Consider the following 25,401-nt stretch of genomic DNA (forward strand, 5'->3'; position numbering starts at 1 on the left):
TGGAAGGGTTTATAAGCAGAATGGATAGGATGCAAGAGGCCATTGATGGAATTGAAACCAGAGAACAGGAACGCATAGAAGCTGACAAAGAGAGAGAGATAAAAGGATCTACAGGAATGAAACAATGTTAAAAGAACTGTGTGACTAATCCAAAAGGAACAATATCCGTATTATAGGGGTACCAGAAGAAGAAGAGAGAGGAAAAGGGATGGAAAGTATCTTTGAAGAAATAATTGCTGAAAACATCCCCAAACTGGGGGAGGAAATAATCGAACAGACCACGGAAATACACAGAACCCCCAACAGAAAGGATCCAAGGAGGACAACACCAAGACACATAATAATTAAAATGGCAAAGATCAAGGACAAGGAAAGAGTTTTAAAGGCAGCTAGAGAGAAAAAGGTCACCTATAAAGGAAAACCCATCAGGCTAACATCAGACTTCTCAACAAAAACCCCACAGGCCAGAAGAGAATGGCATGATATATTAAATGCAATGAAACAAAAGGGCCTTGAACCAAGGATACTGTATCCAGCACGACTATCATTCAAATATGACGGTGGGATTAAACAATTCCCAGACAAACAAAAGCTGAGGGAATTTGCTTTCCACAAACCACCTCTACAGAACATCTTACAGGGACTGCTCTAGATGGGAGCACTCCTAGAAAGAGCACAGCACAAAACACCCAACATATGAAGAATCGAGGAGGAGGAATAAGAAGGGAGAGAAGAAAAGAATCTCCAGACAGTGTATATAACAGCTCAATAAGCGAGCTAAGTTAGGCAGTAAGATACTAAAGAGGCTAACCTTGAACCTTTGGTAACCACGAATTTAAAGCCTGCAATGGCAATAAGTACATATCTTTCAATAGTCACGCTAAATGTTAATGGACTGAATGCACCAATCAAAAGACACAGAGTAATAGAATGGATAAAAAAGCAAGACCCATCTATATGCTGCTTACAAGAAACTCACCTCAAACCCAAAGACATGTACAGACTAAAAGTCAAGGGATGGAAAAACATATTTCAGGCAAACAACAGCGAGAAGAAAGCAGGGGTTGCAGTACTAATATCAGACAAAATAGACTTCAAAACAAAGAAAGTAACAAGAGATAAAGAAGGACACTACATAATGATAAAGGGCTCAGTCCAACAAGAGGATATAACCATTCTAAATATATATATGCACCCAACACAGGAGAACCAGCATATGCGAAACAAATACTAACAGAACTAAAGGGGGAAATAGACTGCAATGCATTCATTCTAGGAGACTTCAACACACCACTCACTCCAAAGGATAGACCACCAGGCAGAAAATAAATAAGGACACGGAAGCACTGAACAACACAGTAGAGCAGATGGACCTAATAGACATCTACAGAACTCTACATCCAAAAGCAACAGAATATATATTCTTCTCAAGTGCACATGGAACATTCTCCAGAATAGACCACATACTAGGCCACAAAAAGAGCCTCAGTAAATTCCAAAAGACTGAAATCCTACCAACCAACTTTTCAGACCACAAAGGCATAAAACTAGAAATAAACTGTACAAAGAAAGCAAAAAGGTTCACAAACACATGGAGGCTTAACAACACGCTCCTAAATAATCAATGGATCAATGACCAAATCAAAATGGAGATCCAGCAATATATGGAAACAAATGACAACAACAACACTAAGCCCCAACTTCTGTGGGACACAGCAAAAGCAGTCTTAAGAGGAAAGTATATAGCAATCCAAGCATATTTTAAAAAGGAAGAACAAGCCCAAATGAATGGTCTAATGTCACAATTATCGAAATTGGAAAAAGAAGAACAGATGAGGCCTAAGGTCAGCAGAAGGAGGGACATAATAAAGATCAGAGAAGAAATAAATAAAATTGAGAAGAATAAAACAATAGCAAAAATCAATGAAACCAAGAGCTGGTTCTTCGAGAAAATAAACAAAATAGATAAGCCTCTAGCTAGACTTATTAAGAAGAAAAGAGAGTCAACACAAATCAACAGTATCAGAAACGAGAAAGGAAAAATCACGACGGACCCCACAGAAATACAAAGAATTATTAGAGAATACTATGAAAACCTATATGCTAACAAGCTGGGAAACCTAGGAGAAACGGACAACTTCCTAGAAAAATACAACCTTCCACGACTGACCCAGAAAGAAACAGAAAATCTAAACAGACCAATTACCAGCAATGAAATTGAAGCGGTAATCATAAAACTACCAAAGAACAAAATCCCCGGGCCAGATGGATTTACCTCGGAATTTTATCAGACATAGAGGGAAGACATAATACCCATTCTCCTTAGTTTTCCAAAAAATAGAGGAGGAGGGGATACTCCCAAACTCATTCTATGAAGCTAACATCACCCTAATACCAAAACCAGGCAAAGACCCCACCAAAAAAGAAAACTACAGACCAATATCCCTGATGAACGTAGATGCAAAAATACTCAACAAAATATTAGCAAACCGAATTCAAAAATACATCAAAAGGATCATACACCATGACCAAGTGGGATTCATCCCAGGGATGCAAGGATGGTACAACATTCGAAAGTCCATCAACATCATCCACCACATCAACAAAAAGAAAGACAAAAACCACATGATCATCTCCATAGATGCTGAAAAAGCATTCGATAAAGTTCAACATCCATTCATGATAAAAACTCTCAGCAAAATGGGAATAGAGGGCAAGTACCTCAACATAATAAAGGCCATCTATGATAAACCCACTGCCAACATTATATTGAACAGCGAGAAGCTGAAAGCATTTCCTCTGAGATCAGGAACTAGACAGGGATGCCCACTCTCTCCACTGTTATTTAACATAGTACTGGAGGTCCTAGCCATGGCAATCAGACAAAACAAAGAAATACAAGGAATCCAGATTGGTAAAGAAGAAGTTAAACTGTCACTATTTGCAGATGACATGATACTGTACATAAAAAACCCTAAAGACTCCACCCCAAAACTACTAGAACTGATATCGGAATACAGAAAAGTTGCAGGATACAAAATCAACACACAGAAATCTGTGACTTTCCTATATACTAACAATGAACCAACAGAAAGAGAAATCAGGAAAACAAATCCATTCACAATTGCATCAAAAAAAATAAAATACCTAGGAATAAACCTAACCAAGGAAGTGAAAGACTTATACTCTGAAAACTACAAGTCACTCTTAAGAGAAATTAAAGGGGACACTAACAGATGGAAACTCTGCCCATGCTCGTGGCTAGGAAGAATTAATATCGTTAAAATGGCCATCCTGCCCAAAGCAATATACAGATTTGATGCAATCCCTATGAAACTACCAGCAACATTCTTCAATGAACTGGAACAAATAATTCAAAAATTCATATGGAAACACCAAAGACCCCGAATAGCCAAAGCAATCCTGAGAAAGAAGAATAAAGTAGGGGGGATCTCACTCCCCAACTTCAAGTTCTACTATAAAGCCATAGTAATCAAGACAATTTGGTACTGGCACAAGAGCAGAGCCACAGACCAATGGAACAGACTAGAGAATCCAGACATCAACCCAGACATATATGGTCAAGTAATTTTTGATAAAGGAGCCATGGACATACAATGGCAAAATGACAGTCTCTTCAACAGGTGGTGCTGGCAAAACTGGACAGCTACATGTAGGAGAATGAAACTGGACCATTGTCTAACCCCATATACAAAAGTAAACTCAAAATGGATCAAAGACCTGAATGTAAGTCATGAAACCATTAAACTCTTGGAAGAAAACATAGGCAACAACCTCTAAGACATAAACATGAGTGACCTCTTCCTGAACATATCTCCCCAGGCAAGGAAAACAACAGCAAAAATGAGTAAGTGGGACTATATTAACCTGAAAAGCTTCTGTACAGCAAAAGTCACCATCAATAGAACAAAAAGGATCCCTACAGTATGGGAGAATATATTTGAAAATGACACATCCAATAAAGGCTTGACGTCCAGAATATATAAAGAGCTCACACGCCTCAACAAACAAAAAACAAATAACCCAATTAAAAAATGGGCAGAGGAACTGAACAGACAGTTCTCCAAAAAAGAAATACAGATGGCCAACAGACACATGAAAAGATGCTCCACATCACTAATTATCAGAGAAATGCAAATTAAAACTACAATGAGGTATCACCTCACACCAGTAAGGATGGCTGCCATCCAAAAGACAGAGAACAACAAATGTTGGCGAGGCTGTGGAGAAAGGGGAACCCTCCTACACTGCTGGTGGGAATGTAAGTTAGTTCAACCATTGTGGAAAGCAGTACGGAGGTACATCAAAATGCTCAAAACAGACTTACCATTTGACCCAGGAATTGCACTCCTAGGAATTTACCCTAAGAACGCAGCAATCAAGTTTCAGAAAGACAGATGCACCCCTATGTTTATCGCAGCACTATTTACAATAGCCAAGAATTGGAAGCAACCTAAATGTCCATCGATAGATGAATGGATAAAGAAGATGTGGTACATATACACAATGGAATACTACTCAGCCACAAGAAAAGGGCAAATCCAATCATTTGCAGCAACATGGATGGAGCTGGAGGGTATTATGCTCAGTGAAACAAGCCAAGCGGAGAAAGAGAAATACCAAATGATTTCAATTATCTGTGGAATATAAGAACAAAGGAAAAACTGAAGGAACAAAACAGCACCAGAATCACAGAACTCAAGAATGGACTAACAGGTACCAAAGGGAAAGGGACTGGGGAGGATGGGTGGGTAGGGAGGGATAAGGTGGGGGGAGAAGTAGGGGGGTATTAAGATTAGCATGCATGGGGGGTAGGATAAAAGGGAGGGCTGTACAACACAGAGAAGGCATGTAGTGATTCTACAACATTTTGCTATGCTGATGGACAGTGACTGTAAAGGGGTTTATAGGGGAGACCTGGTATAGGGGAGAGCCTAGTAAACATAATATTCGTCATGTAAGTGTAGATTAGTGATACAAAAAAAAAAAAAAGGGCAGTTCTTTTGTGGTAACCTCCAATGAGTTCTACACAAGGGTATAAAGGGCATATAAAAGTGTAGGCAAAGGGTCTGTTTGCGTTTATACAGAAGATCAAAGCCTAATTGGGCTACCCCGAAAATGAACTAAGATACGATATGAAAGAGAACTTCCAACATCAGCACTCTCTGGAAGACTCATGCCAGAAGATGATCATCAAAAAACCCCAACAAAGATCCACACACTGCTACAGCTGTAAATGCACTCATCCCACCAGCTCCTGGACTTGCCATGGGAATGAAGGAGATATTTAAGCTGGCCTGTGCATACAGTAAAACAACAAATTTGACTGGATCTATACTGTTGGAACTCAACCAAGAATTAGGAGAAGTGCAAATTGTAGCGCTCCAAAATCTTACAACTACAGACTATTTACTGTTAAAAGAACATAAGGGATGTGAACATTCCCCAGGAATGGGTTGTTTTAATTTGTCTGATTTCTCTCAGACTATTCAAGTTCAGTTGGACAATATCCACCATATCATAGATAAGTTTTCACAAATGCCTAAGGTGCCTAACTGGTTTTCTTGGTTTCACTGGAGATGGCTGGTAATTACAGATATGCTTTGGTTATGTAACTATACTCCTATTATGTTAATGTGTGTGCGCAATTTAAGTAGTAGCTTAAAACCTATATATGCTGAAGTTACTCTACAAGAAGATATGTCAAAGAAATAATCAATCTTCCCATGTTTTCTGCCGCCTGCTACTTCTATAGCTTTTCTTCTTCCTTCCTAATTACAACCCTTAAATAGAATTCGTGCCTCATATCAAATTTACCGAGTATCATAATTCTTCCAAGTGGTAAAGATACCTCAAGACAAATGCTGGGCATAGAAGCTACAGGGCATAAATATGCAAAGAAATAAAAAAGCTAACCATTTCAAACAATAAGGCTTCTCTCTCACTTACCAACTTTACATTTCCCTGTATGGCCCCGGAAGATGACTGGTTAGCTAGAGACGGGTAAGATTCCTCAAGGGAGGAACAACCTAAGACAGGCACAGTCGCAGGGGGGTCATCAGGTGAGAAATTGGGGATCAACAGAGGTGAGGCTTAGAACCTCACCCCCCCGTTCTGAGAGAAATCTTCTGCATAAGTGGATGTTTTATTGCCCTTGTCTAGCTTGGATTAACACATAGTCTACAGGCACACACCTGATCATCTACATTTGCTCTCTTACAACACTAAACTATGTTTTCTACCTTTATCTTGTATCTACCTACCACTTCAGCATTTTATTAAAAATAATAATAATAAAGAGAGAAATGTGGTATCCACATATAAATCAAGTATAAAAACCAAATGAGTATTCATATTTGAACTGACTGTTTAGAGTTCATAATGCATGAGCAAAACCGAAAGTTTCTGTGATGACTGCCCTTGTACTGTTCACTATGTAACTTATTCATTATGTAAGAATTTGTTCTCCATGTAAGAACTGGTTTGTTATGCCTCAGAAGATTGGAGACTGACGAAAATTAGGCTTGGGGTGGATTAATGATTGTGCATTGAGCATTGACTCCCCTATACAGAATTTTATTGTCGTTAACAACCATTTGATCAATAAATATGAGAGATGCCCTCACAAAAAAAAAAAAAAAAAAAAAAAGGACAGACTTCCAATGGTAAAATAAATAAGTAACCGGGATGTAATGTATAGCATAAGGAATATAGTCAAGATATTGTAACAGCTTGGTAAGGTGATAGCTGGAACCTAGAATTATCATGTATATAAATGTTGAATCACTGTGTTGTACACCTGAAACTAATGTAATGTAATACTGTGTGTCAACTACCCTTCAATAAAAAATAATTATCTACAAAAAAAAAAAATGTACAGCAACTTTTTACAACACACCCAAAAGTAAAAAATTACTTACATTAAGAAGATACTTGATACATAAGACAAATCATTAAACCAGTAAATAGGGTTTTTGAGAAAGAAAAAAAATAGCATTATGACTGTCAAACTATAACTAAAATGTACAAACACAAAGCACTTACTGGCTTCAAAGAAAAAAGCTCACATGAATATGTCCTCTCAATCAAACTCCATGGAAATAGTCAATTATTTAGTCTTACAATTTGCTATAAGCTGTAGAGTTTTTATGTGCTCCAGAAAACTAAAGACCACAAAATAACACAATTGCTATTTTTTTATGATGATGAATATAAAGCTCCAAAAATCAAACTGTAAAAACTTTGATCATTTATATTCATTACATAAAAACAAAGTAAAACTAATACAAATTTACAGCATTTACATTCAGAAGCTCGATATTTAAAAAAAACTAAAACTCAGAAAGACTTTCGGAGAAGGAGAGCAATATACTAGAATTCCAGAATGAAAATATGCTTCAAATTCTTGATAATTTGAAGTTATTTAAAATGAACATTAAATATCAATCAATAGGTACAGGAATTACATAATTGAAATGTTAAGTACCTGCAAAATATTTACTATATGTTTACAAAATATTGAGCTTAAAATGTCTCATTTTTAAAAAGGTGAATTAAAACTTTTTAAAATTATTATTCCAACACAATTTTAACGCAAAAGAGAGCTCAAATTTCAATACAGCTAGAGATTTGATAAGATCAAGGCATTATTAATTCTTCTGGATAAATAATGGTATTATACTCATGTTTTTTTTAAAAGAAGCCTTACTTCCTAGAGATAATACTAAAAATATGCACAGATGAAATTACAAATGATGGGATTTGCTTTTAAAACAATGCAAGGGTGGAGAACAAGAGCACAGATAATGCCATATAAAAGCCAAAGTTGAAAAATGAGTCAAGTTAAGTGACGTGTACATGTGGACTCATTATACCTTACTGTATGTCTGAACTTGTCCATAATAAAAAGGAAAAAAAAAATAACCCACAAATAAAATCTCTCTCACACGCACGTATGTATTTGTTAAAAGCTGACATGAGTTTTTAAAAATATTTTCCAAAATGTTATAGCAATACTTTCTATTACTATCAAAGACAAGTTAAATTGAGAAGAGTTGCTTTCAAAAAATGCTTAAACACCATTATGCAGCCAGTATAAGCCAAAAACACAGGGAAAATTTGTAAAGAACTTACTTGGTGTGAAAGCAAATCTGTGCTTGCATAATTCACAGTATTCTTTTCGACTGTGTTTCAGCCACTGAACTAAGCTGCAAGAACAAAGACATGTACAAGTGCAGTGTTTATAATAAACGTTAAAGTTTCACTGAAAACTAATGTTGTGTTTTACAAAAACTACATATCATAGAGCTTTTACAATTCTGACAATTTCAAATTTAGAATATTCTTAACTTTTTATAACTGATGTTTCTAAGAGTACAGAACTATAACAGATAAAGATAAAAACAGTATGTATTTCTACTCTTAAAAAGTTGAATTAATCTCACTTGTAATCTCAAAGCTAATGGAATAAGAAACAATCGCCAAGCATGAACATCCGTTGTAACACTGGTCTGATAACATGGCTACTCTGCTAGCTAGTGTGAATGCTGATTCTGTCATTAACCATCTGGTGGCTGTAGGACCTAGAACAAGTAACTTAACCTTTCTGTGCTTCACTTCCCTCATACGGCACCTCACCTTTTGTTGTAAGAATTAAATGAGTTAAGATGTGTAAAACTACTGAGTACAACCCGGCACAAAGCATTTCATAAATGATAGCTACATCATGTAAAACAAAACTAGGAAACCTTAAAACCTCCAATGAAAATAAAAAGCTCTCCATAGCAGAAATAAACAGATACATGCACCTGGAAGACAATACATCAAAATGACACGGCATGGTAATAAGTAATTTGGGTAATTTCCAAATTTTCACAACAAAGTTTTTAAAAAATAACCAATTATAGAGGAAGTTCATTGAAACAATCCCACTTATTATAGAGATGACAGAACTGAGGTCCAGATATAACATTTTCTAACAGGATAACTTACCATTCTTGATGGATAAACTTAATACTGCCAGTACATACACAAGGATGATAAAGAGGTTTCTCAGGTGTTCCTTCTGACCGACACACTCTACATATGTCTGTTAGTGAAAAAGAAAAATTTCATTATCTTTGGTTATAACTTTAAAAAAAAAAAAAAAGACCACTCAAAATTAAAATGCTGTATGTTAAAGAAAGAATCACTTGGTAAACATGAACCAACAGCACAGGAGAACTGAAATGTAAATTAGGATGATAATCAAGTATATATCTGAAACTAAAAAATTTCCTAATATATAAAAAGGCCTATATAAATATAGGCCTATAAAAATATATAAAAAGTTTCCTAATATATAAAAAGAGTTTGAATTAAAACTCTGAAAATAATAATTGAAAATAACAAATGGTTACTGCACTCTTCCACAACTAACAAATACTAAATAGAAACATGTAAAATCAGATCATCCTTAGTGTCCTAAATTGTAAACGTCAATCCTAAATTTAAACTCCACAAAACACATCTAAGGACTTAACAACAATGGCCAGGCACAGGAGACATACTTGTCATTTCACCTCACTCCAGGAGAGGGAGAGAGAGAGACATACGGACAGTGCACTCACTCTCCTCTGTGTGGGTTGTGTGGGGAGCGGGAGGGAAGGGGAGCAAGCAGGCAGGGTACTACAAGACCGTAAGGTGCCAGGCCAGAAAAAGATGAGCCAGGGCAGAAGCTACTGGAGCCCAAGGCTACCGGGACTGCAACAACAAGGCAACAGCTCACCTCTCATACCCCTCACCCGCACCCCAGGTGGTTCTCAGAGCACATATGTCCCTCTCCTTGCCTCGGGTGGCCAGCACCATATAGAAGGGGAACCTGCCAGATTCATTCTGCTTCATCACTCCACAGTGCTCTTTCCACAGGACCACCAAATAACACTAATTTCAACTTTTATTTAGACTGTCTACTTCATGATCCGCCAGGCACACCCCAAGTGGGCAATCTGAGCAGCAAGAGGCAGTATGTATAAGGGGCAGAAACTTAACGCAAACTTTTCATCTACTCTCTTACAGGAAATTCCTTGCTAATGGGAATAATTGCAATCCAAACCCATCACTAACGGATTTAATGGGCCCCCAGCACCCACCGGAGTAGGGTGCACACACGCTAAGCAGCATGGCACGCGGTCTTGGTCCTTTAAGAATATCACTGACTAGCGACTGCTCAATTTTGCAACTAAACGCGGATAGTGTGGAAGTTGATGGATGCTGAGTACCAACAAACCAGACAAATCTCTCCACCACCCCCAGAAAGGCCACGCACCATGGCCCACTGAAGAGCTATCGTGTGCCAACCCTGTCCGTGCAGGAGCTTGGTGGAACTGTCCGGGATGAGTCAAATCAAGCCAGACTCCACTCCCGTGCCTTTCAGTTTCAGCTTTGGAACCAGACCCTCCAGCCACCACCACCCGAAAGTCTAGTTTCCTGGAGCTGCTGACACGTCATGGGAACAACGCCAGCAATGTTTACAAGCAGAACTACACGAGATCTGAACCTCTTCAAACCTCCCACTTTAACCTTAATCCTTGATTAAACAAAACATCCCTGGCAAAAGCCTCCACCCTAGTCCACCCAGCACAATCTAAGACTGAGCTCTAGCAGTGCATTAGGATTGCCTGAGCCACGCCGCCTCAGTCAGCCTCCAAAATTATATCTCTTGACACAAACAAAATAGAACCACGCACCCATTCCACGACTCCCAGTACCCAGGCAGCTCGCATCCACTTGGCTGAGAGCCAGGAGGCACCCAGAGGCAGGCGGCGGGGATGGGGATGGAGGCTCCCCTCGGAGGGACCGCTGTCGCGTGGGAGACCCAAGAACGCTCATTTTAACTGGACCGAATATTAAATACCCTGCGCTTAAACTGAGATTACCGCAGCTGCTGGTACCTGACCTGCCCGGTAATGGATCCTCCTTAAAGGATTTAAAGCGTACTCATTCCAATTACAGGACCTCAAAGGAGTCCAGTGTTGTTTTCCCTCACGGCTCTCTCCGGGTGCGAGTTGGTAATTTGGGAGTCTGCTACCTTCCTTGATTGGGGTAATCAATTACCTGGCTCCCTTTATGGAATGAAACCCGGATTCCCCATCACCGTGGTCGTGGCACCATTGGCACTACGACCTCCACCTGAAATAGTTTATTGGGCCACGGGATATGTGATGGATCCAGCATTGTCTAGAATTGCCAGAGCCGCTGGCACCCAGAGGCACCGATAAATTAGGGAATTACCACGGCTATTCAGATAGGAGCGAACAAGGCGCTCAAAGCTTTCACAGCATCACGGTACCAGCCAAACGCGCTTGGATGCCTGTGGATTACAGAGAGGCATGTGTTCTGCACCGTCAACCAGGAAAAGTGGGCTGACCGCACACGTGGATGGGCCTGTCCTACCTCACCCGCCTCTCCAGTCAGCTCTAAAGCGGCTGGCAGTGGGACACCACGCTCACACCGACAATCGCCACAGAGCCCTGCAGAACCACAGTGACTTGTCAGCCACCGTATATGCAGCAATGGACTGCAATAGGGCAGGCAGGGATGCAGCGATGACACAGGGAGCAACAGCCACATGGTGTGAACCACTGAGGGCCAGGTAGGCTCACCAGCGATCGGGACCAGCCCCACCAGAACAACCCAGGAACAGGTGGTGCGAAGGAACTGCGGCAGGAACATGCAGGGGCCAGCACAGCACATTTCTGCCACTCCCAGGATGGGGGTGGGTTGACTTTCATAAGACCGGGTCCTTCTGAACGACAAATTAACACAAAATATGCAAACACAACAAACTTAAGTCAAGCTCCAGGGCTCTGCTTAACACAGTCCAGAGTAGAGAACTGGGACTCAACAGGGCTTATGCAGACAAAATATTTTCATTTATTAACACTAAGATGTTTTTATTCTCATGGTTTTGTCAGTGAACGGTGGAGTTCTCCAGATGCTACCTAAGACAACTGACTGAAAGCAGCCACAGATGAGAAAAATCCAGCTGCTTCCCATTAAGCCAGACATTTAAGAGATTTGCAAATATAAAACAAATCCACTCTTCTCACCAATATTTTGGGTTTGAAGTATATAGTTATTTTCATGAAAAAAAATTATATTAACAGATAATAGGTGTGTTGTTAGGTGAGTAAATATTTCCAATTTTTTTCATTTTATTTTCTTGTATGACAAATAAGAGCCCTTCTGAGTATCTTTTTAAGAGGATAAAGGGATCCTGAGACCCAAAAACTTAAAGAGCCACTGCTCTATAGTCATTCTTTTGTTCTTTCTGTATGTGCTGCTCATGGAGCCTTTGGGAAAAAGCAGAGAATAACTACGGTTGTCTCAAAATATAAAATTTTCATTATCTTATCAGGGGCTTTACAAGTCTCTGTTGATTCTATGAACACAGGACTCCAAAATCACCTTGTTTTAGAGCCATGGAAATCTTTCACACAAGTATAAAATGAAACTATATCAAAATAGAAAATAAGGAGCACCTAAATCAAAAACAAACCAAACAAATTAACTTACAGATATCAAGCTTCACAGATAATAATTATTTTAGAGCCTTTAAAACAGTAATATGATCATACATCGTAGACTATATCCTACAACAGAAGGAACTGCAAAGAAATCCCAAACAATTCAGTAATCACTGTATTAATAGCAATAATATTGGTAGTCATTTTTATACTTGGAGGATAAAGCCAATTAGTAGGATGATAGTGGTATTGTTGATTATAAGTTTTTAAAGAAATTATCTCTTTGAATACAAAGTTCCTTACAGATGAGGGATTTGCTTTAACATATTCCAGAAGAGGGAGGAGGGAAAGATTTGAGATGAAAGAACTATCAGCTATACAGTTATATCTGTTGACTCTAGATGCTTGATATACGGAGATTTATTACTCTTATTTTGTGAGTGTTTTAAATTTTACATAATAAAACTTCTTTTAAAATAAAACCAAACATGCAATTTGCCAATATCACAGCTGAACTTTTACTTTATTGACACTACCAAATCCAATTTTATCAATGAAGCTCTTTAGCAAAAGGGATTACCCACAAATTTGAAAAGAAATGTTAGCAACTTTCTTATTTCACTAGTCATGTTTTTAAAAATGTGATCAAACTTTCACTGGCTACATCTTCATCAGGGAAAGAAGAATAAGATTTAAATTTCTGTCTCAGCATTCCTAAAAGCCTATTTCTATGCAACCAACAACATATTCCTAATTTAAAACCATTTAATCTAAATGACTCTGCTATGGAATTTGGTCCAAAAACAATTATCACAAATCTCTTGTGCAGTATTGACTGTTTTTTCCCACATGATGAAAATGTGACTAGATGGGTTTTTTCAAATAGCACCTTATGTATAAATATTTCCCTAAATGGAAAGGCCAAGATTTTGGTGTAAATCAAGTAGAATGGCGATAAGCCCTTGCTGGAAAACACTTGTAAGGCAACCATTCGAATGTTTAGCAGACCCTGAGTCCTGCTTAGATTGTGTCACTAGCATATCCACATCTTATTAGGGAACTGGAGGCTGGGAAAAGCTGCCAAGGAAATAGGCTGCACCTGCTCTTGCTCTATATTCTCAACTAAATCTCCTCAGCTGGTCTGTGTGTGGACGGACTAAAAGGAATGGAAGCTTCTCACTGATAATCCATATTCCAGCAGAAAAATCTGAAACAACACATACATACGCAAAGATAAACATTTGTTCTGGAAGAGTTATGTAAGAAACCATTAACAGTTGCTACCTTTGGTGGATCAGGGTTGGAGGAAAGAAGTCTTTCCCTTATTTTAGATATGTGGGATGTCTATAGTATATGTTTGTGTAGTATTTTGTTTTTAAAATTAATTATTTTCTCATGTATTTATGTTCAAAGACATGTACAAGAATGTTCACAGCAGCACTATTCATACTAATAACTAACCAAGCGGCCTATCAACAGAAGAATGAATAAATTTTGGTGTATTTATACAATGAATGCTATATGGCAATTAAGACTAAAACAACTAAACTATGAACCACAATTTGGATCTCAAATTTAACATCAAAGCAATGTTGAGTGATAAAGAACCCAAATACAAAGGGTACCTATTCAAATAATAAAAATGAAAAAAACATACTCTTACCATATGATTCAGCAATCCTTTTCCTGGGTATTGAACCTACTAAAATGAAAACCTATATGCACACAAAAGCCTACTGGAATATGTATCCTGGCTTCATTCATAATTCCCCACACCTGATAACTGCCCCCAGCATTCCACAACTGGGGAATAGAGAAACAAACTATGATACACCCTACAATAGAATACTACTAGGGAATAAAACAGATCTATGAATGCATGCAACAATACAGATAAATCTCAAATGCATTAAGTGAAGGAAGCCAGACTGTATGATTCCATTTATGACGTTTTGGAAAAGGCAAAAACAGTGGTACCCCAACTTCCTCTGCATGCTCACCCATCAACCTTGGATCTGCTCTGGAGAATCGTTGTCTCTTCCCCCAGAAACTACAGACCAGCCTGGTGCGGACAGCTCCACATTGGTCCAGTGAGGTTTGAACTACAGCTGGGAAGAGGGGTCCCATCCCTTCTAAGTCCATACCGACTTGGATACTCTCCCTCTTGTCCAGGGTACCCTTTATAGTATTCATTATATCCTCATAGTTACCCTCTTACCATAGCTTAGTAAACTTTTTCTCATTAAATTAGTGTGTTTTCTGCCTCTTGACTAGACCCAGACTGCAAAGAAGATAGAAGATTCAAAGAAGAACCAAGTGGAAACTTTAGAAGTGGAAAACAGGGAGTGTCCCTCCTGGACTTAAGCTCAACAGCAATAACTGCTCCAAGAAAAAGCACTTTTATTCTCTCTCACTTACCAACTTTACATTTCCCTGTATGGCCCCGGAAGATGACTGGTTAGCCAGAGACGGGTAAGATTCAAGGGAGAAACAACCTAAGACAGGCACAGTCGCAGGGGGGCCATCAGGTGAGAAATTGGGGATCAACAGAGGTGAGGCTTAGAACCTCACCCCCCCTGTTCTGAGAGAAATCTTCCACATATGTGGATGTTTTATTGCCCGTGTCTAGCGTGGATTAACACATAGGCTACAGGCACACACCTGATCATCTACATTTGCTCTCTTACAACACTAAACTATGTTTTCTACCTTTATCTTGTATCTACCTACCACTTCAGCATTTTATTAAAAATAATAATAATAAAGAGAGAAATGTGGTATCCACATATAAATCAAGTATAAAAATCAAATGAGTATTCATATTTGAACTGACTGTTTAGAGTTCATAATGCATGAGCAAAACCGAAAGCTTCTGTGATGACTGCCCCTGTAATGTTCACCATGTAACTTATTCACTATGTAAGAATTTGTACTCCATGTAAGAACTTGTTCGTTAAGCTTCAAAAGATTGGAGACTGACGAAAATTAGGCTTGGGGTGGATTAATGATTGTGCATTGAGCATTGACCCCCGTATACAGAATTTTATTGTTGTCAACAACCATTTGATCAATAAATATGAGAGATGCCCTCACAAAAAAAAAAAAAATGTGTGTGTATATATATATATATACACGCACTTCCAATTGTAAAATAAGTAAGTAACCAGGATGTAATGTATAGCATAAGGAATATAGTCAAAGTATTGTAACAACTTGGTATGGTGATAGCTGGTACCTAGAATTATCATGTATATAAATATTGAATCACTGTGTTGTACACCTGAAACTAATGTAATACTGTGTGTCAACTACCCTTCAATAAATAAATAAATAAATAAATAAATAAAAATAACCTCAAAAAAAAAAAAAAGAAAAAGCACTTTTACAATTCACTGGAGTTGCCAGCTCAACTAGCTGCTTTTTTTCCTCCAAGAAACACCATTTTTACCATGGAAAAAAAAAGTTGACAAAAGTTTTTAGTTATCTGGATACCTGGCAGACATTTTGTCACAAAACAATAAAGTGAGCCTAGGAGCCAAGGAAAACAACTGACAATATTGACTGCCAATGATAAAAATCACACTTTCAAGCAAATATTGGGATTTTGGAAAACGTGTATGCACCACAATGAGCATGATAGTTTCCCCAATTCTTTCGAGATAAGTGACATCAGTAAATGTAAGCTTTTGTATCACATATGAAATGAGTCAATGTTTGGAAGATATACATAATTCAGTGATCTAACAGCTACCAAACAATCAATACATGATGTTACAAAATCATTCATGAGTAAAAAACAAACCAATGGATTTTTAAGATAGCCTTATTTAAGAACAACTGACATACAATAAAATGCACTTACTTAAAGGGTTACCACTTGATAAGCTTGACACTGGTACAACTGTCACCATGATCAAGATAAAGCACAGATCCATTACCACCAAAATTAACTCATGTCCCTTTTTACCCTTCCATCCCACCCTTCTCTCACCCCATGCCTAGGCAACCATTGATCTGCATTCTACTATAATGGATCAATTTCCATTTCCTAGAGTTTTATATAAGTTGAACATACCCTCTTTTGTCTGGCATTTTTCACTCAGCATAATTGTTTTGAAATTCATCTATGTTGTGTGCATCAACACTTCATGTCTAAATTGCAGACTAGTATTTCATTGTATGGATGTATCAATTTGTTCATTCATCTGTTGATGGACATTTGGTTGATTCAAGTTTGGAGATTTTACAAATAAAACTGCTACATATGTTCATATACAAACCTTTGTACACATTGACTTCTCTTGGTAAATCCCAAGAGTACTATTGCTGGAACATATGGTTAAGTGCATGACTTTTTAAGAAACTACTATACTGATTTCCAAAGTGGTTATACCACTTTACATTCCCACCATCAGTACATGAAAGTTCCTGTTTTTCCACCTTCTAACCAATGTTTGGTATAGTCAGTCTTTATAATTACAGTCATTCTAATAGGTATGTGGTGATGTCTCATTGGAGTTTTCTTAACAGCTTTCTGAAATATTATTTACATACTCCCAAGCTCAACAATTTAAAGTGTACAATTCAGTGGTTTTGAATATATTTACAGAGTTATGCAACTATAACCATAATCTTTTTAAAAATAAATTTATATAATTTTTAACTTAAGTATAGTTGACTTTTTAGTTTCAGGTGTACAACACAGTGATTCAACATTTATATACACTATGAAATGCTCACCATGGTAAATGTGGTTACCATCTGTCATCAAACAAGTTATTTCACTTATGCTGTACTGTTCATCCCTGTGACTCATTTATTTTATAACTGTAAATTTGTACCTCTTAAGCCCTTTTACCTATTTTACCCATCCCCCACAAGGGAACTACCAGTTTATTCTCTGTATTTATGAGTCCATTTCATTTTGTTTGTTCAGTTGTTATAATTTAAGATTCCACATATTATATGGTATCTTCCTTTCTCTATCCAACTTATTTCACTTACATATACCCTCTAAGTCCACCCATGTTTTTGCAAAGGACAAAATTTCATTATTTTTTATGGCTAAGTAATATTCCATTGTTTATACCAGATCTTTTCTACGCGTTCATCTATCAGTAGACACCTAGGTTGCTTCTGTATCTTGTAAATAATGCTGCAATAGAGGAGTGCGTATTTTTTCAAATCAACCATCATCTAAGTTTTTAACATCTTTATCATCCCAAAAAGAAACTTTGTAACTGTTAACAGTCACTTGACACTCTGCTAGCCCTCCCCACTAATCTTTCTCTTTATATAGATTTGTTTATTTTGGACATTTCATACAATTTGTAATGTAACATGTGGCCTTTTGTGACTGGTTTCTTTCATTTATCATGTCTATGAGGTTCATCCAACTTGTAGCATATGTCAATATTTCTTTCATTCCTTTCAATTAACAAATAATATTCCATTATATAGATATACCACATCTTGCTTATCCATTCATCAAATGATAGACAATAGGTTGCTTCTACTGCTTCTGAACATATATTTTTAATTATTTTGTGTATATACCTAATATTGGAATTGCTGGGTAACATGGTAACTCAATTTAACTTTGAGGTTAATTAGCTACACTATTTTACATTCCCACCAACAATAAATGAAGGCTAACTTCTCCACATCCTAGCCAACACTAATTATCTGTTCCTTTTGATTATAGCCATCCCAGGGGGTGTGAATTATCTCACTGTAGTTTTGATCTGCATGTGTCTAATGACTAATGTTGCTTAGCATCTTTTCAGATGCTTATTAGCCATATGCATATATTCTTCACTACCGTGTCTGTCCAAATCTTTGAGCCATTTATTAAACTGTGTTATCTGTTATTACTGTTTTGAGAGTTGTTTTTACATAAATTAAATAAGTCATTTATCCAATATACGCTTAGCAAACATTTTCTGTGGTTTGCCTTCATTCCCTTAACAGTGATTTTCAAATACCAGAATTTCTGAATTTTGATGACAACCAATTTATCAATTTCTTCTTTTACAGGTCATGCTTTTAGTATTGTACCAAAGAAATCCTGACCTAACCCAACACCACAAAGATTTTCTCCTACATTTTCTTCTACAAGTTTCATATCCACATCTAATATCCCTTTAAGGCAATATAAGGTATATAGTACAAAATATGGCTCAAAGTTCATTTTTTGCCTATGGATATTCAATTATTCCAGCACCATGTGTAATTATATTTCTCCACTGAATCACTTTTGTACCTTAGTCAAAAATCAATTGACCATATATGTATGGGTCTATTTCTGGACTCCCCCTCCTGAACCATCAGACCAATGGTTTTAATTTAAGGTGATTAAATTTTTAAAAGATAATTGATGTGTTTTCAGATATAACACTACTTAAGGAACTACCACTTGTGTTTTGGCATATCAAAAAATATCAAAAATTATTTGAAGATATGCTTCCCTTTTCAACCTGTCTGTGTGAAGCTTAATCTTCTTATACTTTGAACCAAAACACATGGCAACAGAGTAAATGCAGAAGCAGAGATGAAAATCCAATTGTCTTTTAATAATACAGACATTAAAAAAGAGATTTGTAAAAAACTAAAACATGCTACTCTGCTCCCTATAGTTTTTTGTCTTGGATAATACATTTATTGTAGTTATTTCTGTTAACAAGCATTGTGTAGAGTTCTGTTTTCATTTCTAGTACATAAGTTTGTGTGTGTGTTTGTGTGTATCCTCAATGTAAACAAAAATCCATTGGGTCCTCAATTTTTAAAACTGTAAAGGAATCCTAAAACCAATGGTCTTCAAACTGTTCCACTCAGTAGAAGTGCCTCTAAGCAACTCTGCCATGTCTAAGAATGGGGGGAAATGGGGCAGGAAACAGTGTTGGCACAGGGCCTAAGTACACAGTGGGTTTTCAATATTTGGTAAGTGGAGAAGAAAAATAGACAAGAAATCTCCAAATCTTTTATCGCAAAAGTGCTAAAATAGAGGTGCACACTAAAAACAGTAGGTCTTGAAATGCCTCAATGGCTTCCAAACGTTCAAGAACTCATCATACCTCATGGACTTTACTGTGTCATTTCCTCTATCTCCACGAAAGTCATTTGTTCAAGTCCCTAACCCCCAGTACCTCAGAACGACTGTATTTGGAGATGAGGTCTTTAAAGAGGTAATTAAGTTAAAAATAGGTATTTAGAGTGACTCCTAATCCACTATCAATCGTGCCTTTATAAAAAGAGGAGATTTAGGATACTCAAAGAAAGAATACCACATGAAAACACAGGGAGAAGAGGCGGAGCCAACATGGCGGCGTGAGTAGGACAGTGGGAATCTCCTCCCAAAAACATATATACTTTTGAAAATACAACAAACACAACTAGCCCTAAAAGAGAGACCAGAAGACGCAGGACAGTGGCCAGACTGCAGCTACACCAGCGAGAACCCAGCGACTGGTGAAAAGGGTAAGATACAAGCCCCGGCCCTGCGGGACCCGAGCGCCCCTCCCCCCAGCTCCCGGCGGGAGAAAAATAGGCAGAGCGGGAGGGAGACGGAGCCCAGGACTGCCGAACACCCAGCCCCAGCCATCCGGGCCAGAGCGCAGACACAGTAGATGCCCAGGGGGCCCTGGATACTGGGAGAACAGGGAGTAAGACCTCTGAGCGGGTGCTGAAGCTGATGCCCCTGTGACAAAGAAAAGCGGGGGCTTTTTGAAAGTCTTAAAGGGACAGGGACTTAACAGCTTGACGGAAAAAACCCAGGTCACAGTACAGCAGCTGGAAATTACAGGGAAAACCGGGTGCACTAACCCCCTGGGCAACAGCTCTGAGACCCCTCACGGAGGCAAACAGTCAAGCAGCCCCCCCATCCATCACCCCACCGGGCGCTGCGAAAGCAGAGAAGCAGCCTGAGACAAATTCCGCCCACAGAAAGGGAAATTTCTCCCTCCCGGCCAGGCAAGACACAAAGACCCACTCTACACGCAATTACCCAACACAAGCCACTAGGGGTCGCAGTTGCCCCAGTAAAGAAAGGCCAGTAGTAAGTGAAAATTTTGGCCCTCCCAGCTGACAGTCAATAGCACCTGTCAACATGAAAAGGCAAAAAAATATGATCCAGACAAGACTAACCCAGACAGCTTCGGCATCTGCTACATCTTCCCCTGAGAAGGAATCTGGGGAGATAGATTTAGCCAGTCTACCTGAAAAAGAATTCAAAACAAAAGTCATAACCATGCTGATGGACTTGCAGAGAAATATGCAAGAACTAAGGAAGGAGAATTCAGAAATAAAACAAGCTCTGGAAGGACTTCAAAACAGAATGGACGAGATGCAAGAGACCATTAATGGACTAGAAAACAGAGAACAGGAACGCAGAGAAGCTGATGCAGAGAGAGATAAAAGGATCTCCAGGAATGAAAGAATTTTAAGAGAGCTGAGTGATCAATATAAAAGAAATAATATAAGAATCATAGGCATTCCAGAAGAAGTAGAGAGAGAAAAGGGGATAGAAAATGTCTTTGAAGAAATAATTGCTGAAAATTTCCCCAAACTAGGGGAAGAAATGGCCTCTCAGACCACAGAGGTACACAGAACTCCCATGACAAGGGATCCAAGGAGGGCAACACCAAGACACATAATAATTAAAATGGCAAAGATCAAAGACAAGGACAAAGTATTACAAGCAGCCAGAGAGAAAAAAAAGGTTACCTACAAAGGAAAACCCATCAGGCTATCATCAGACTTCTCAACAGAAACCCTACAGGCCAGAAGAGAATGGCATGATATACTTAATGCAATGAAACAGAAGGGCCTCGAACCAAGACTACTGTATCCAGCACGAATATCATTTAAATATGAAGGAGGGATTAAACAATTCACAGACAAGCAAAAGTTGAGGGAATTTGCCTCCCACAAACCACCTCTACAGGGCATCCTACAGGGACTGCTCTAGATGGGAGCACTCCTAAAAAGAGCACACAACAAAACACCCAACATATGAAGAAGGGAGGAGGAGGAATAAGAAGGGAGAGAAATAAAGAATCATCAGATTGTGTTTATAATAGCTCAACAAGCGAGTTAAGTTAGACAGTAAGACAGTAAAGAAGCTAACCCTAAACCTTTGGTAACCACAAACTTAAAGCCTGCAATGGCAATAAATTCATACCTTTCAATAATCACCCTAAATGTAAATGGATTGAATGCACCAATCAAAAGACACAGAGTAATAGAATGGATAAAAAAGCAAGATCCATCCATATGCTGCTTACAAGAGACTCACCTCAAACCCAAAGACGCGCACAGACTTAAAGTCAAGGGATGGAAAAAGATATTTCAAGCAAACAACAGAGAGAAGAAAGCAGGTGTTGCAATTCTGGTATCAGACAAAACAGACTTCAAAATAAAGAAAGTAACAAAAGACAAAGAAGGACATTACATAATGATAAAGGGCTCAGTCCATCAAGAGGATATAACCATTATAAATATATATGCACCCAATACAGGAGCACCAACATACCTGAAACAAATATTAACAGAACTAAAGGAGGAAATAGAATGCAATGCATTCATTCTAGGAGACTTCAACACACCACTCACTCCAAAGGACAGATCCACCAGACAGAAAATAAGTAAGGACACAGAGGCACTGAACAACACACTAGAACAGATGGACCTAATAGACATCTACAGAACTCTACATCCAAAAGCAACAGGATACACGTTCTTCTCAAGTGCACATGGAACATTCTCCAGAATAGACCACATACTAGGACACAAAAAGAGCCTCAGTAAATTCCAAAAGATTGAAATCCTACCAACCAACTTTTCAGACCACAAAGGCATTAAACTAGAAATAAACTGTTCAAAGAAAGCAAAAAGGCTCACAAACACATGGAGGCTAAACAACACGCTCCTAAATAATCAATGGATCAATGACCAAATCAAAATGGAGATCCAGCAATATATGGAAACAAATGACAACAACAACACTAAGCCCCAACTTCTGTGGGACGCAGCAAAAGCAGTCTTAAGAGGAAAGTATATAGCACTCCAAGCATATTTAAAAAAGGAAGAGCAATCCCAAATGAACGGTCTAATGTCACAACTATCAAAATTGGAAAAAGAAGAACAAATGAGGCCTAAGGTCAGCAGAAGGAGGGACATAATAAAGATCAGAGAAGAAATAAATAAAATTGAGAAGAATAAAACAATAGCAAAAATCAATGAAACCAAGAGCTGGTTCTTCGAGAAAATAAACAAAATAGATAAGCCTCTAGCCAGACTTATTAAGAGGAAAAGAGAGTCAACACAAATCAACAGTATCAGAAATGAGAAAGGAAAAATCACAACAGATCCCGCAGAAATACAAAGAATTATTAGAGACTACTATGAAAACCTATATGCTAACAAGCTGGGAAACCTAGGAGAAATGGACAACTTCCTAGAAAAATACAACCTTCCAAGACTGACCCAAAAAGAAACAGAAAATCTAAACAGACCAATTACCAGCAACGAAATTGAAGCGGTAATCAAAAAACTACCAAAGAACAAAACCCCCGGGCCAGATGGATTTACCTCGGAATTTTATCAGACATACAGGGAAGACATAATACCCATTCTCCTTAAAGTTTTCCAAGAAATAGAAGAGGAGGGGATACTCCCAAACTCATTCTATGAAGCTAACATCACCCTAATACCAAAACCAGGCAAAGACACCACCAAAAAAGAAAACTACAGACCAATATCCCTGATGAACGTAGACGCAAAAATACTCAACAAAATTTTAGCAAACCGAATTCAAAAATACATCAAAACCATCGTACACCATGACCAAGTGGGATTCATCCCAGGGATGCAAGGATGGCACAACATTCGAAAGTCCATCAATATCATCCACCACATCAACAAAAAGAAAGACAAAAACCACATGATCATCTCCATAGATGCTGAAAAAGCATTTGACAAAGTTCAACATCCATTCATGATAAAAACTCTCAGCAAAATGGGAATAGAGGGCAAGTACCTCAACATAATAAAGGCCATCTATGAAAAACCCACAGCCAACATTATATTGAATAGCGAGAAGCTGAAAGCATTTCCGCTGAGATCGGGAACTAGACAGGGATGCCCACTCTCCCCACTGTTATTTAACATTGTACTAGAGGTCCTAGCCACGGCAATCAGACAAAACAAAAAAATACAAGGAATCCAGATTGGCAAAGAAGAAGTCAAACTGTCACTATTTGCAGATGACATGATACTGTACATAAAAAACCCTAAAGACTCCACCCCAGAACTACTAGAACTGATATCGGAATACAGCAAAGTTGCAGGATACAAAATCAACACACAGAAATCTGTGGCTTTCCTATATACCAACAATGAACCAACAGAAAGAGAAATCAGGAAAACAAATCCATTCACAATTGCATCAAAAAAAATAAAATACCTAGGAATAAACCTAACCAAAGAAGTGAAAGACTTATATTCTGAAAACTACAAGTCACTCTTAAAAGAAATTAAAGGGGACACTAACAGATGGAAACGCATCCCATGCTCATGGCTAGGAAGAATTAATATCGTCAAAATGGCCATCCTGCCCAAAGCAATATACAGATTTGATGCAATCCCTATGAAACTACCAGCAACATTCTTCAATGAACTGGATCAAATAATTCAAAAATTCATATGGAACCACCAAAGACCCCGAATAGCCAAAGCAATCCTGAGAAAGAAGAATAAAGTAGGGGGGATCTCACTCCCCAACTTCAAGCTCTATTATAAAGCCATAGTAATCAAGACAATTTGGTACTGGCACAAGAACAGAGCCACAGACCAATGGAACAGACTAGAGAATCCAGACATTAACTCAGACATATATGGTCAATTAATATTTGATAAAGGAGCCATAGACATACAATGGCGAAATGACAGTCTCTTCAACAGATGGTGCTGGCAAAACTGGACAGCTACATGTAGGAGAATGAAACTGGACCATCGTCTAACCCCATATACAAAAGTAAACTCAAAATGGATCAAAGACCTGAATGTAAGTCATGAAACCATTAAACTCTTGGAAGAAAACATAGGCACAAACCTCTTAGACATAAACATGAGTGACCTCTTCTTGAACATATCTCCCCGGGCAAGGAAAACAACAGCAAAAATGAGCAAGGGGGACTATGTTAAGCTGAAAAGCTTCTGTACAGCAAAAGACACCATCAATAGAACAAAAAGGAACCCTACAGTATGGGAGAATATCTTTGAAAATGACACATCCGATAAAGGCTTGACGTCCAGAATATATAAAGAGCTCACACGCCTCAACAAACAAAAAACAAATAACCCAATTAAAAAATGGGCAAAGGAACTGAACAGACGGTTCTCCAAAAAAGAAATACAGATGGCCAACAGACACATGAAAAGATGCTCCACATCGCTAATTATCAGAGAAATGCAAATTAAAACTACAATGAGGTATCACCTCACACCAGTAAGGATGGCTGCCATCCAAAAGACAAACAACAACAAATGTTGGCGAGGCTGTGGAGAAAGGGGAACCCTCCTACACTGCTGGTGGGAATGTAAACTTGTTCAACCATTGTGGAAAGCAGTATGGAGGTACATCAAAATGCTCAAAACAGACTTACCATTTGACCCAGGAATTGCACTCCTAGGAATTTACCCTAAGAATGCAGCAATCAAGTATGAGAAAGATCAGTGCACCCCTATGTTTATCGCAGCACTATTTACAATAGCCAAGAATTGGAAGCAACCTAAATGTCCATCGATAGATGAATGGATAAAGAAGATGTGGTACATATACACAATGGAATACTACTCAGCCATAAGAAAAGGGCAA

General features: G+C 38.2%; 1 protein-coding gene across 2 annotated transcripts in view; it reads right to left on the reverse strand.

Moving 5' to 3' along the window:
• Positions 1-25,401, reverse strand: part of MARCHF6 (membrane associated ring-CH-type finger 6) — an 86,124-nt gene that overhangs the window by 51,513 nt on the left and 9,210 nt on the right. For both annotated transcript variants that reach the window (XM_036896657.2, XM_036896658.2), the window contains exons 2-3: positions 9,013-9,109; positions 8,155-8,228 (exon numbers count right to left, since the gene is read on the reverse strand). In XM_036896657.2, the coding sequence (XP_036752552.1) occupies positions 8,155-8,228; positions 9,013-9,109 (171 nt within the window). The remainder of the gene's footprint in view (positions 1-8,154; positions 8,229-9,012; positions 9,110-25,401) is intronic.

This window comes from Manis pentadactyla, chromosome 2 (genome assembly GCF_030020395.1).
Source record: "Manis pentadactyla isolate mManPen7 chromosome 2, mManPen7.hap1, whole genome shotgun sequence".
Classification (NCBI taxonomy): domain Eukaryota; kingdom Metazoa; phylum Chordata; class Mammalia; order Pholidota; family Manidae; genus Manis; species Manis pentadactyla.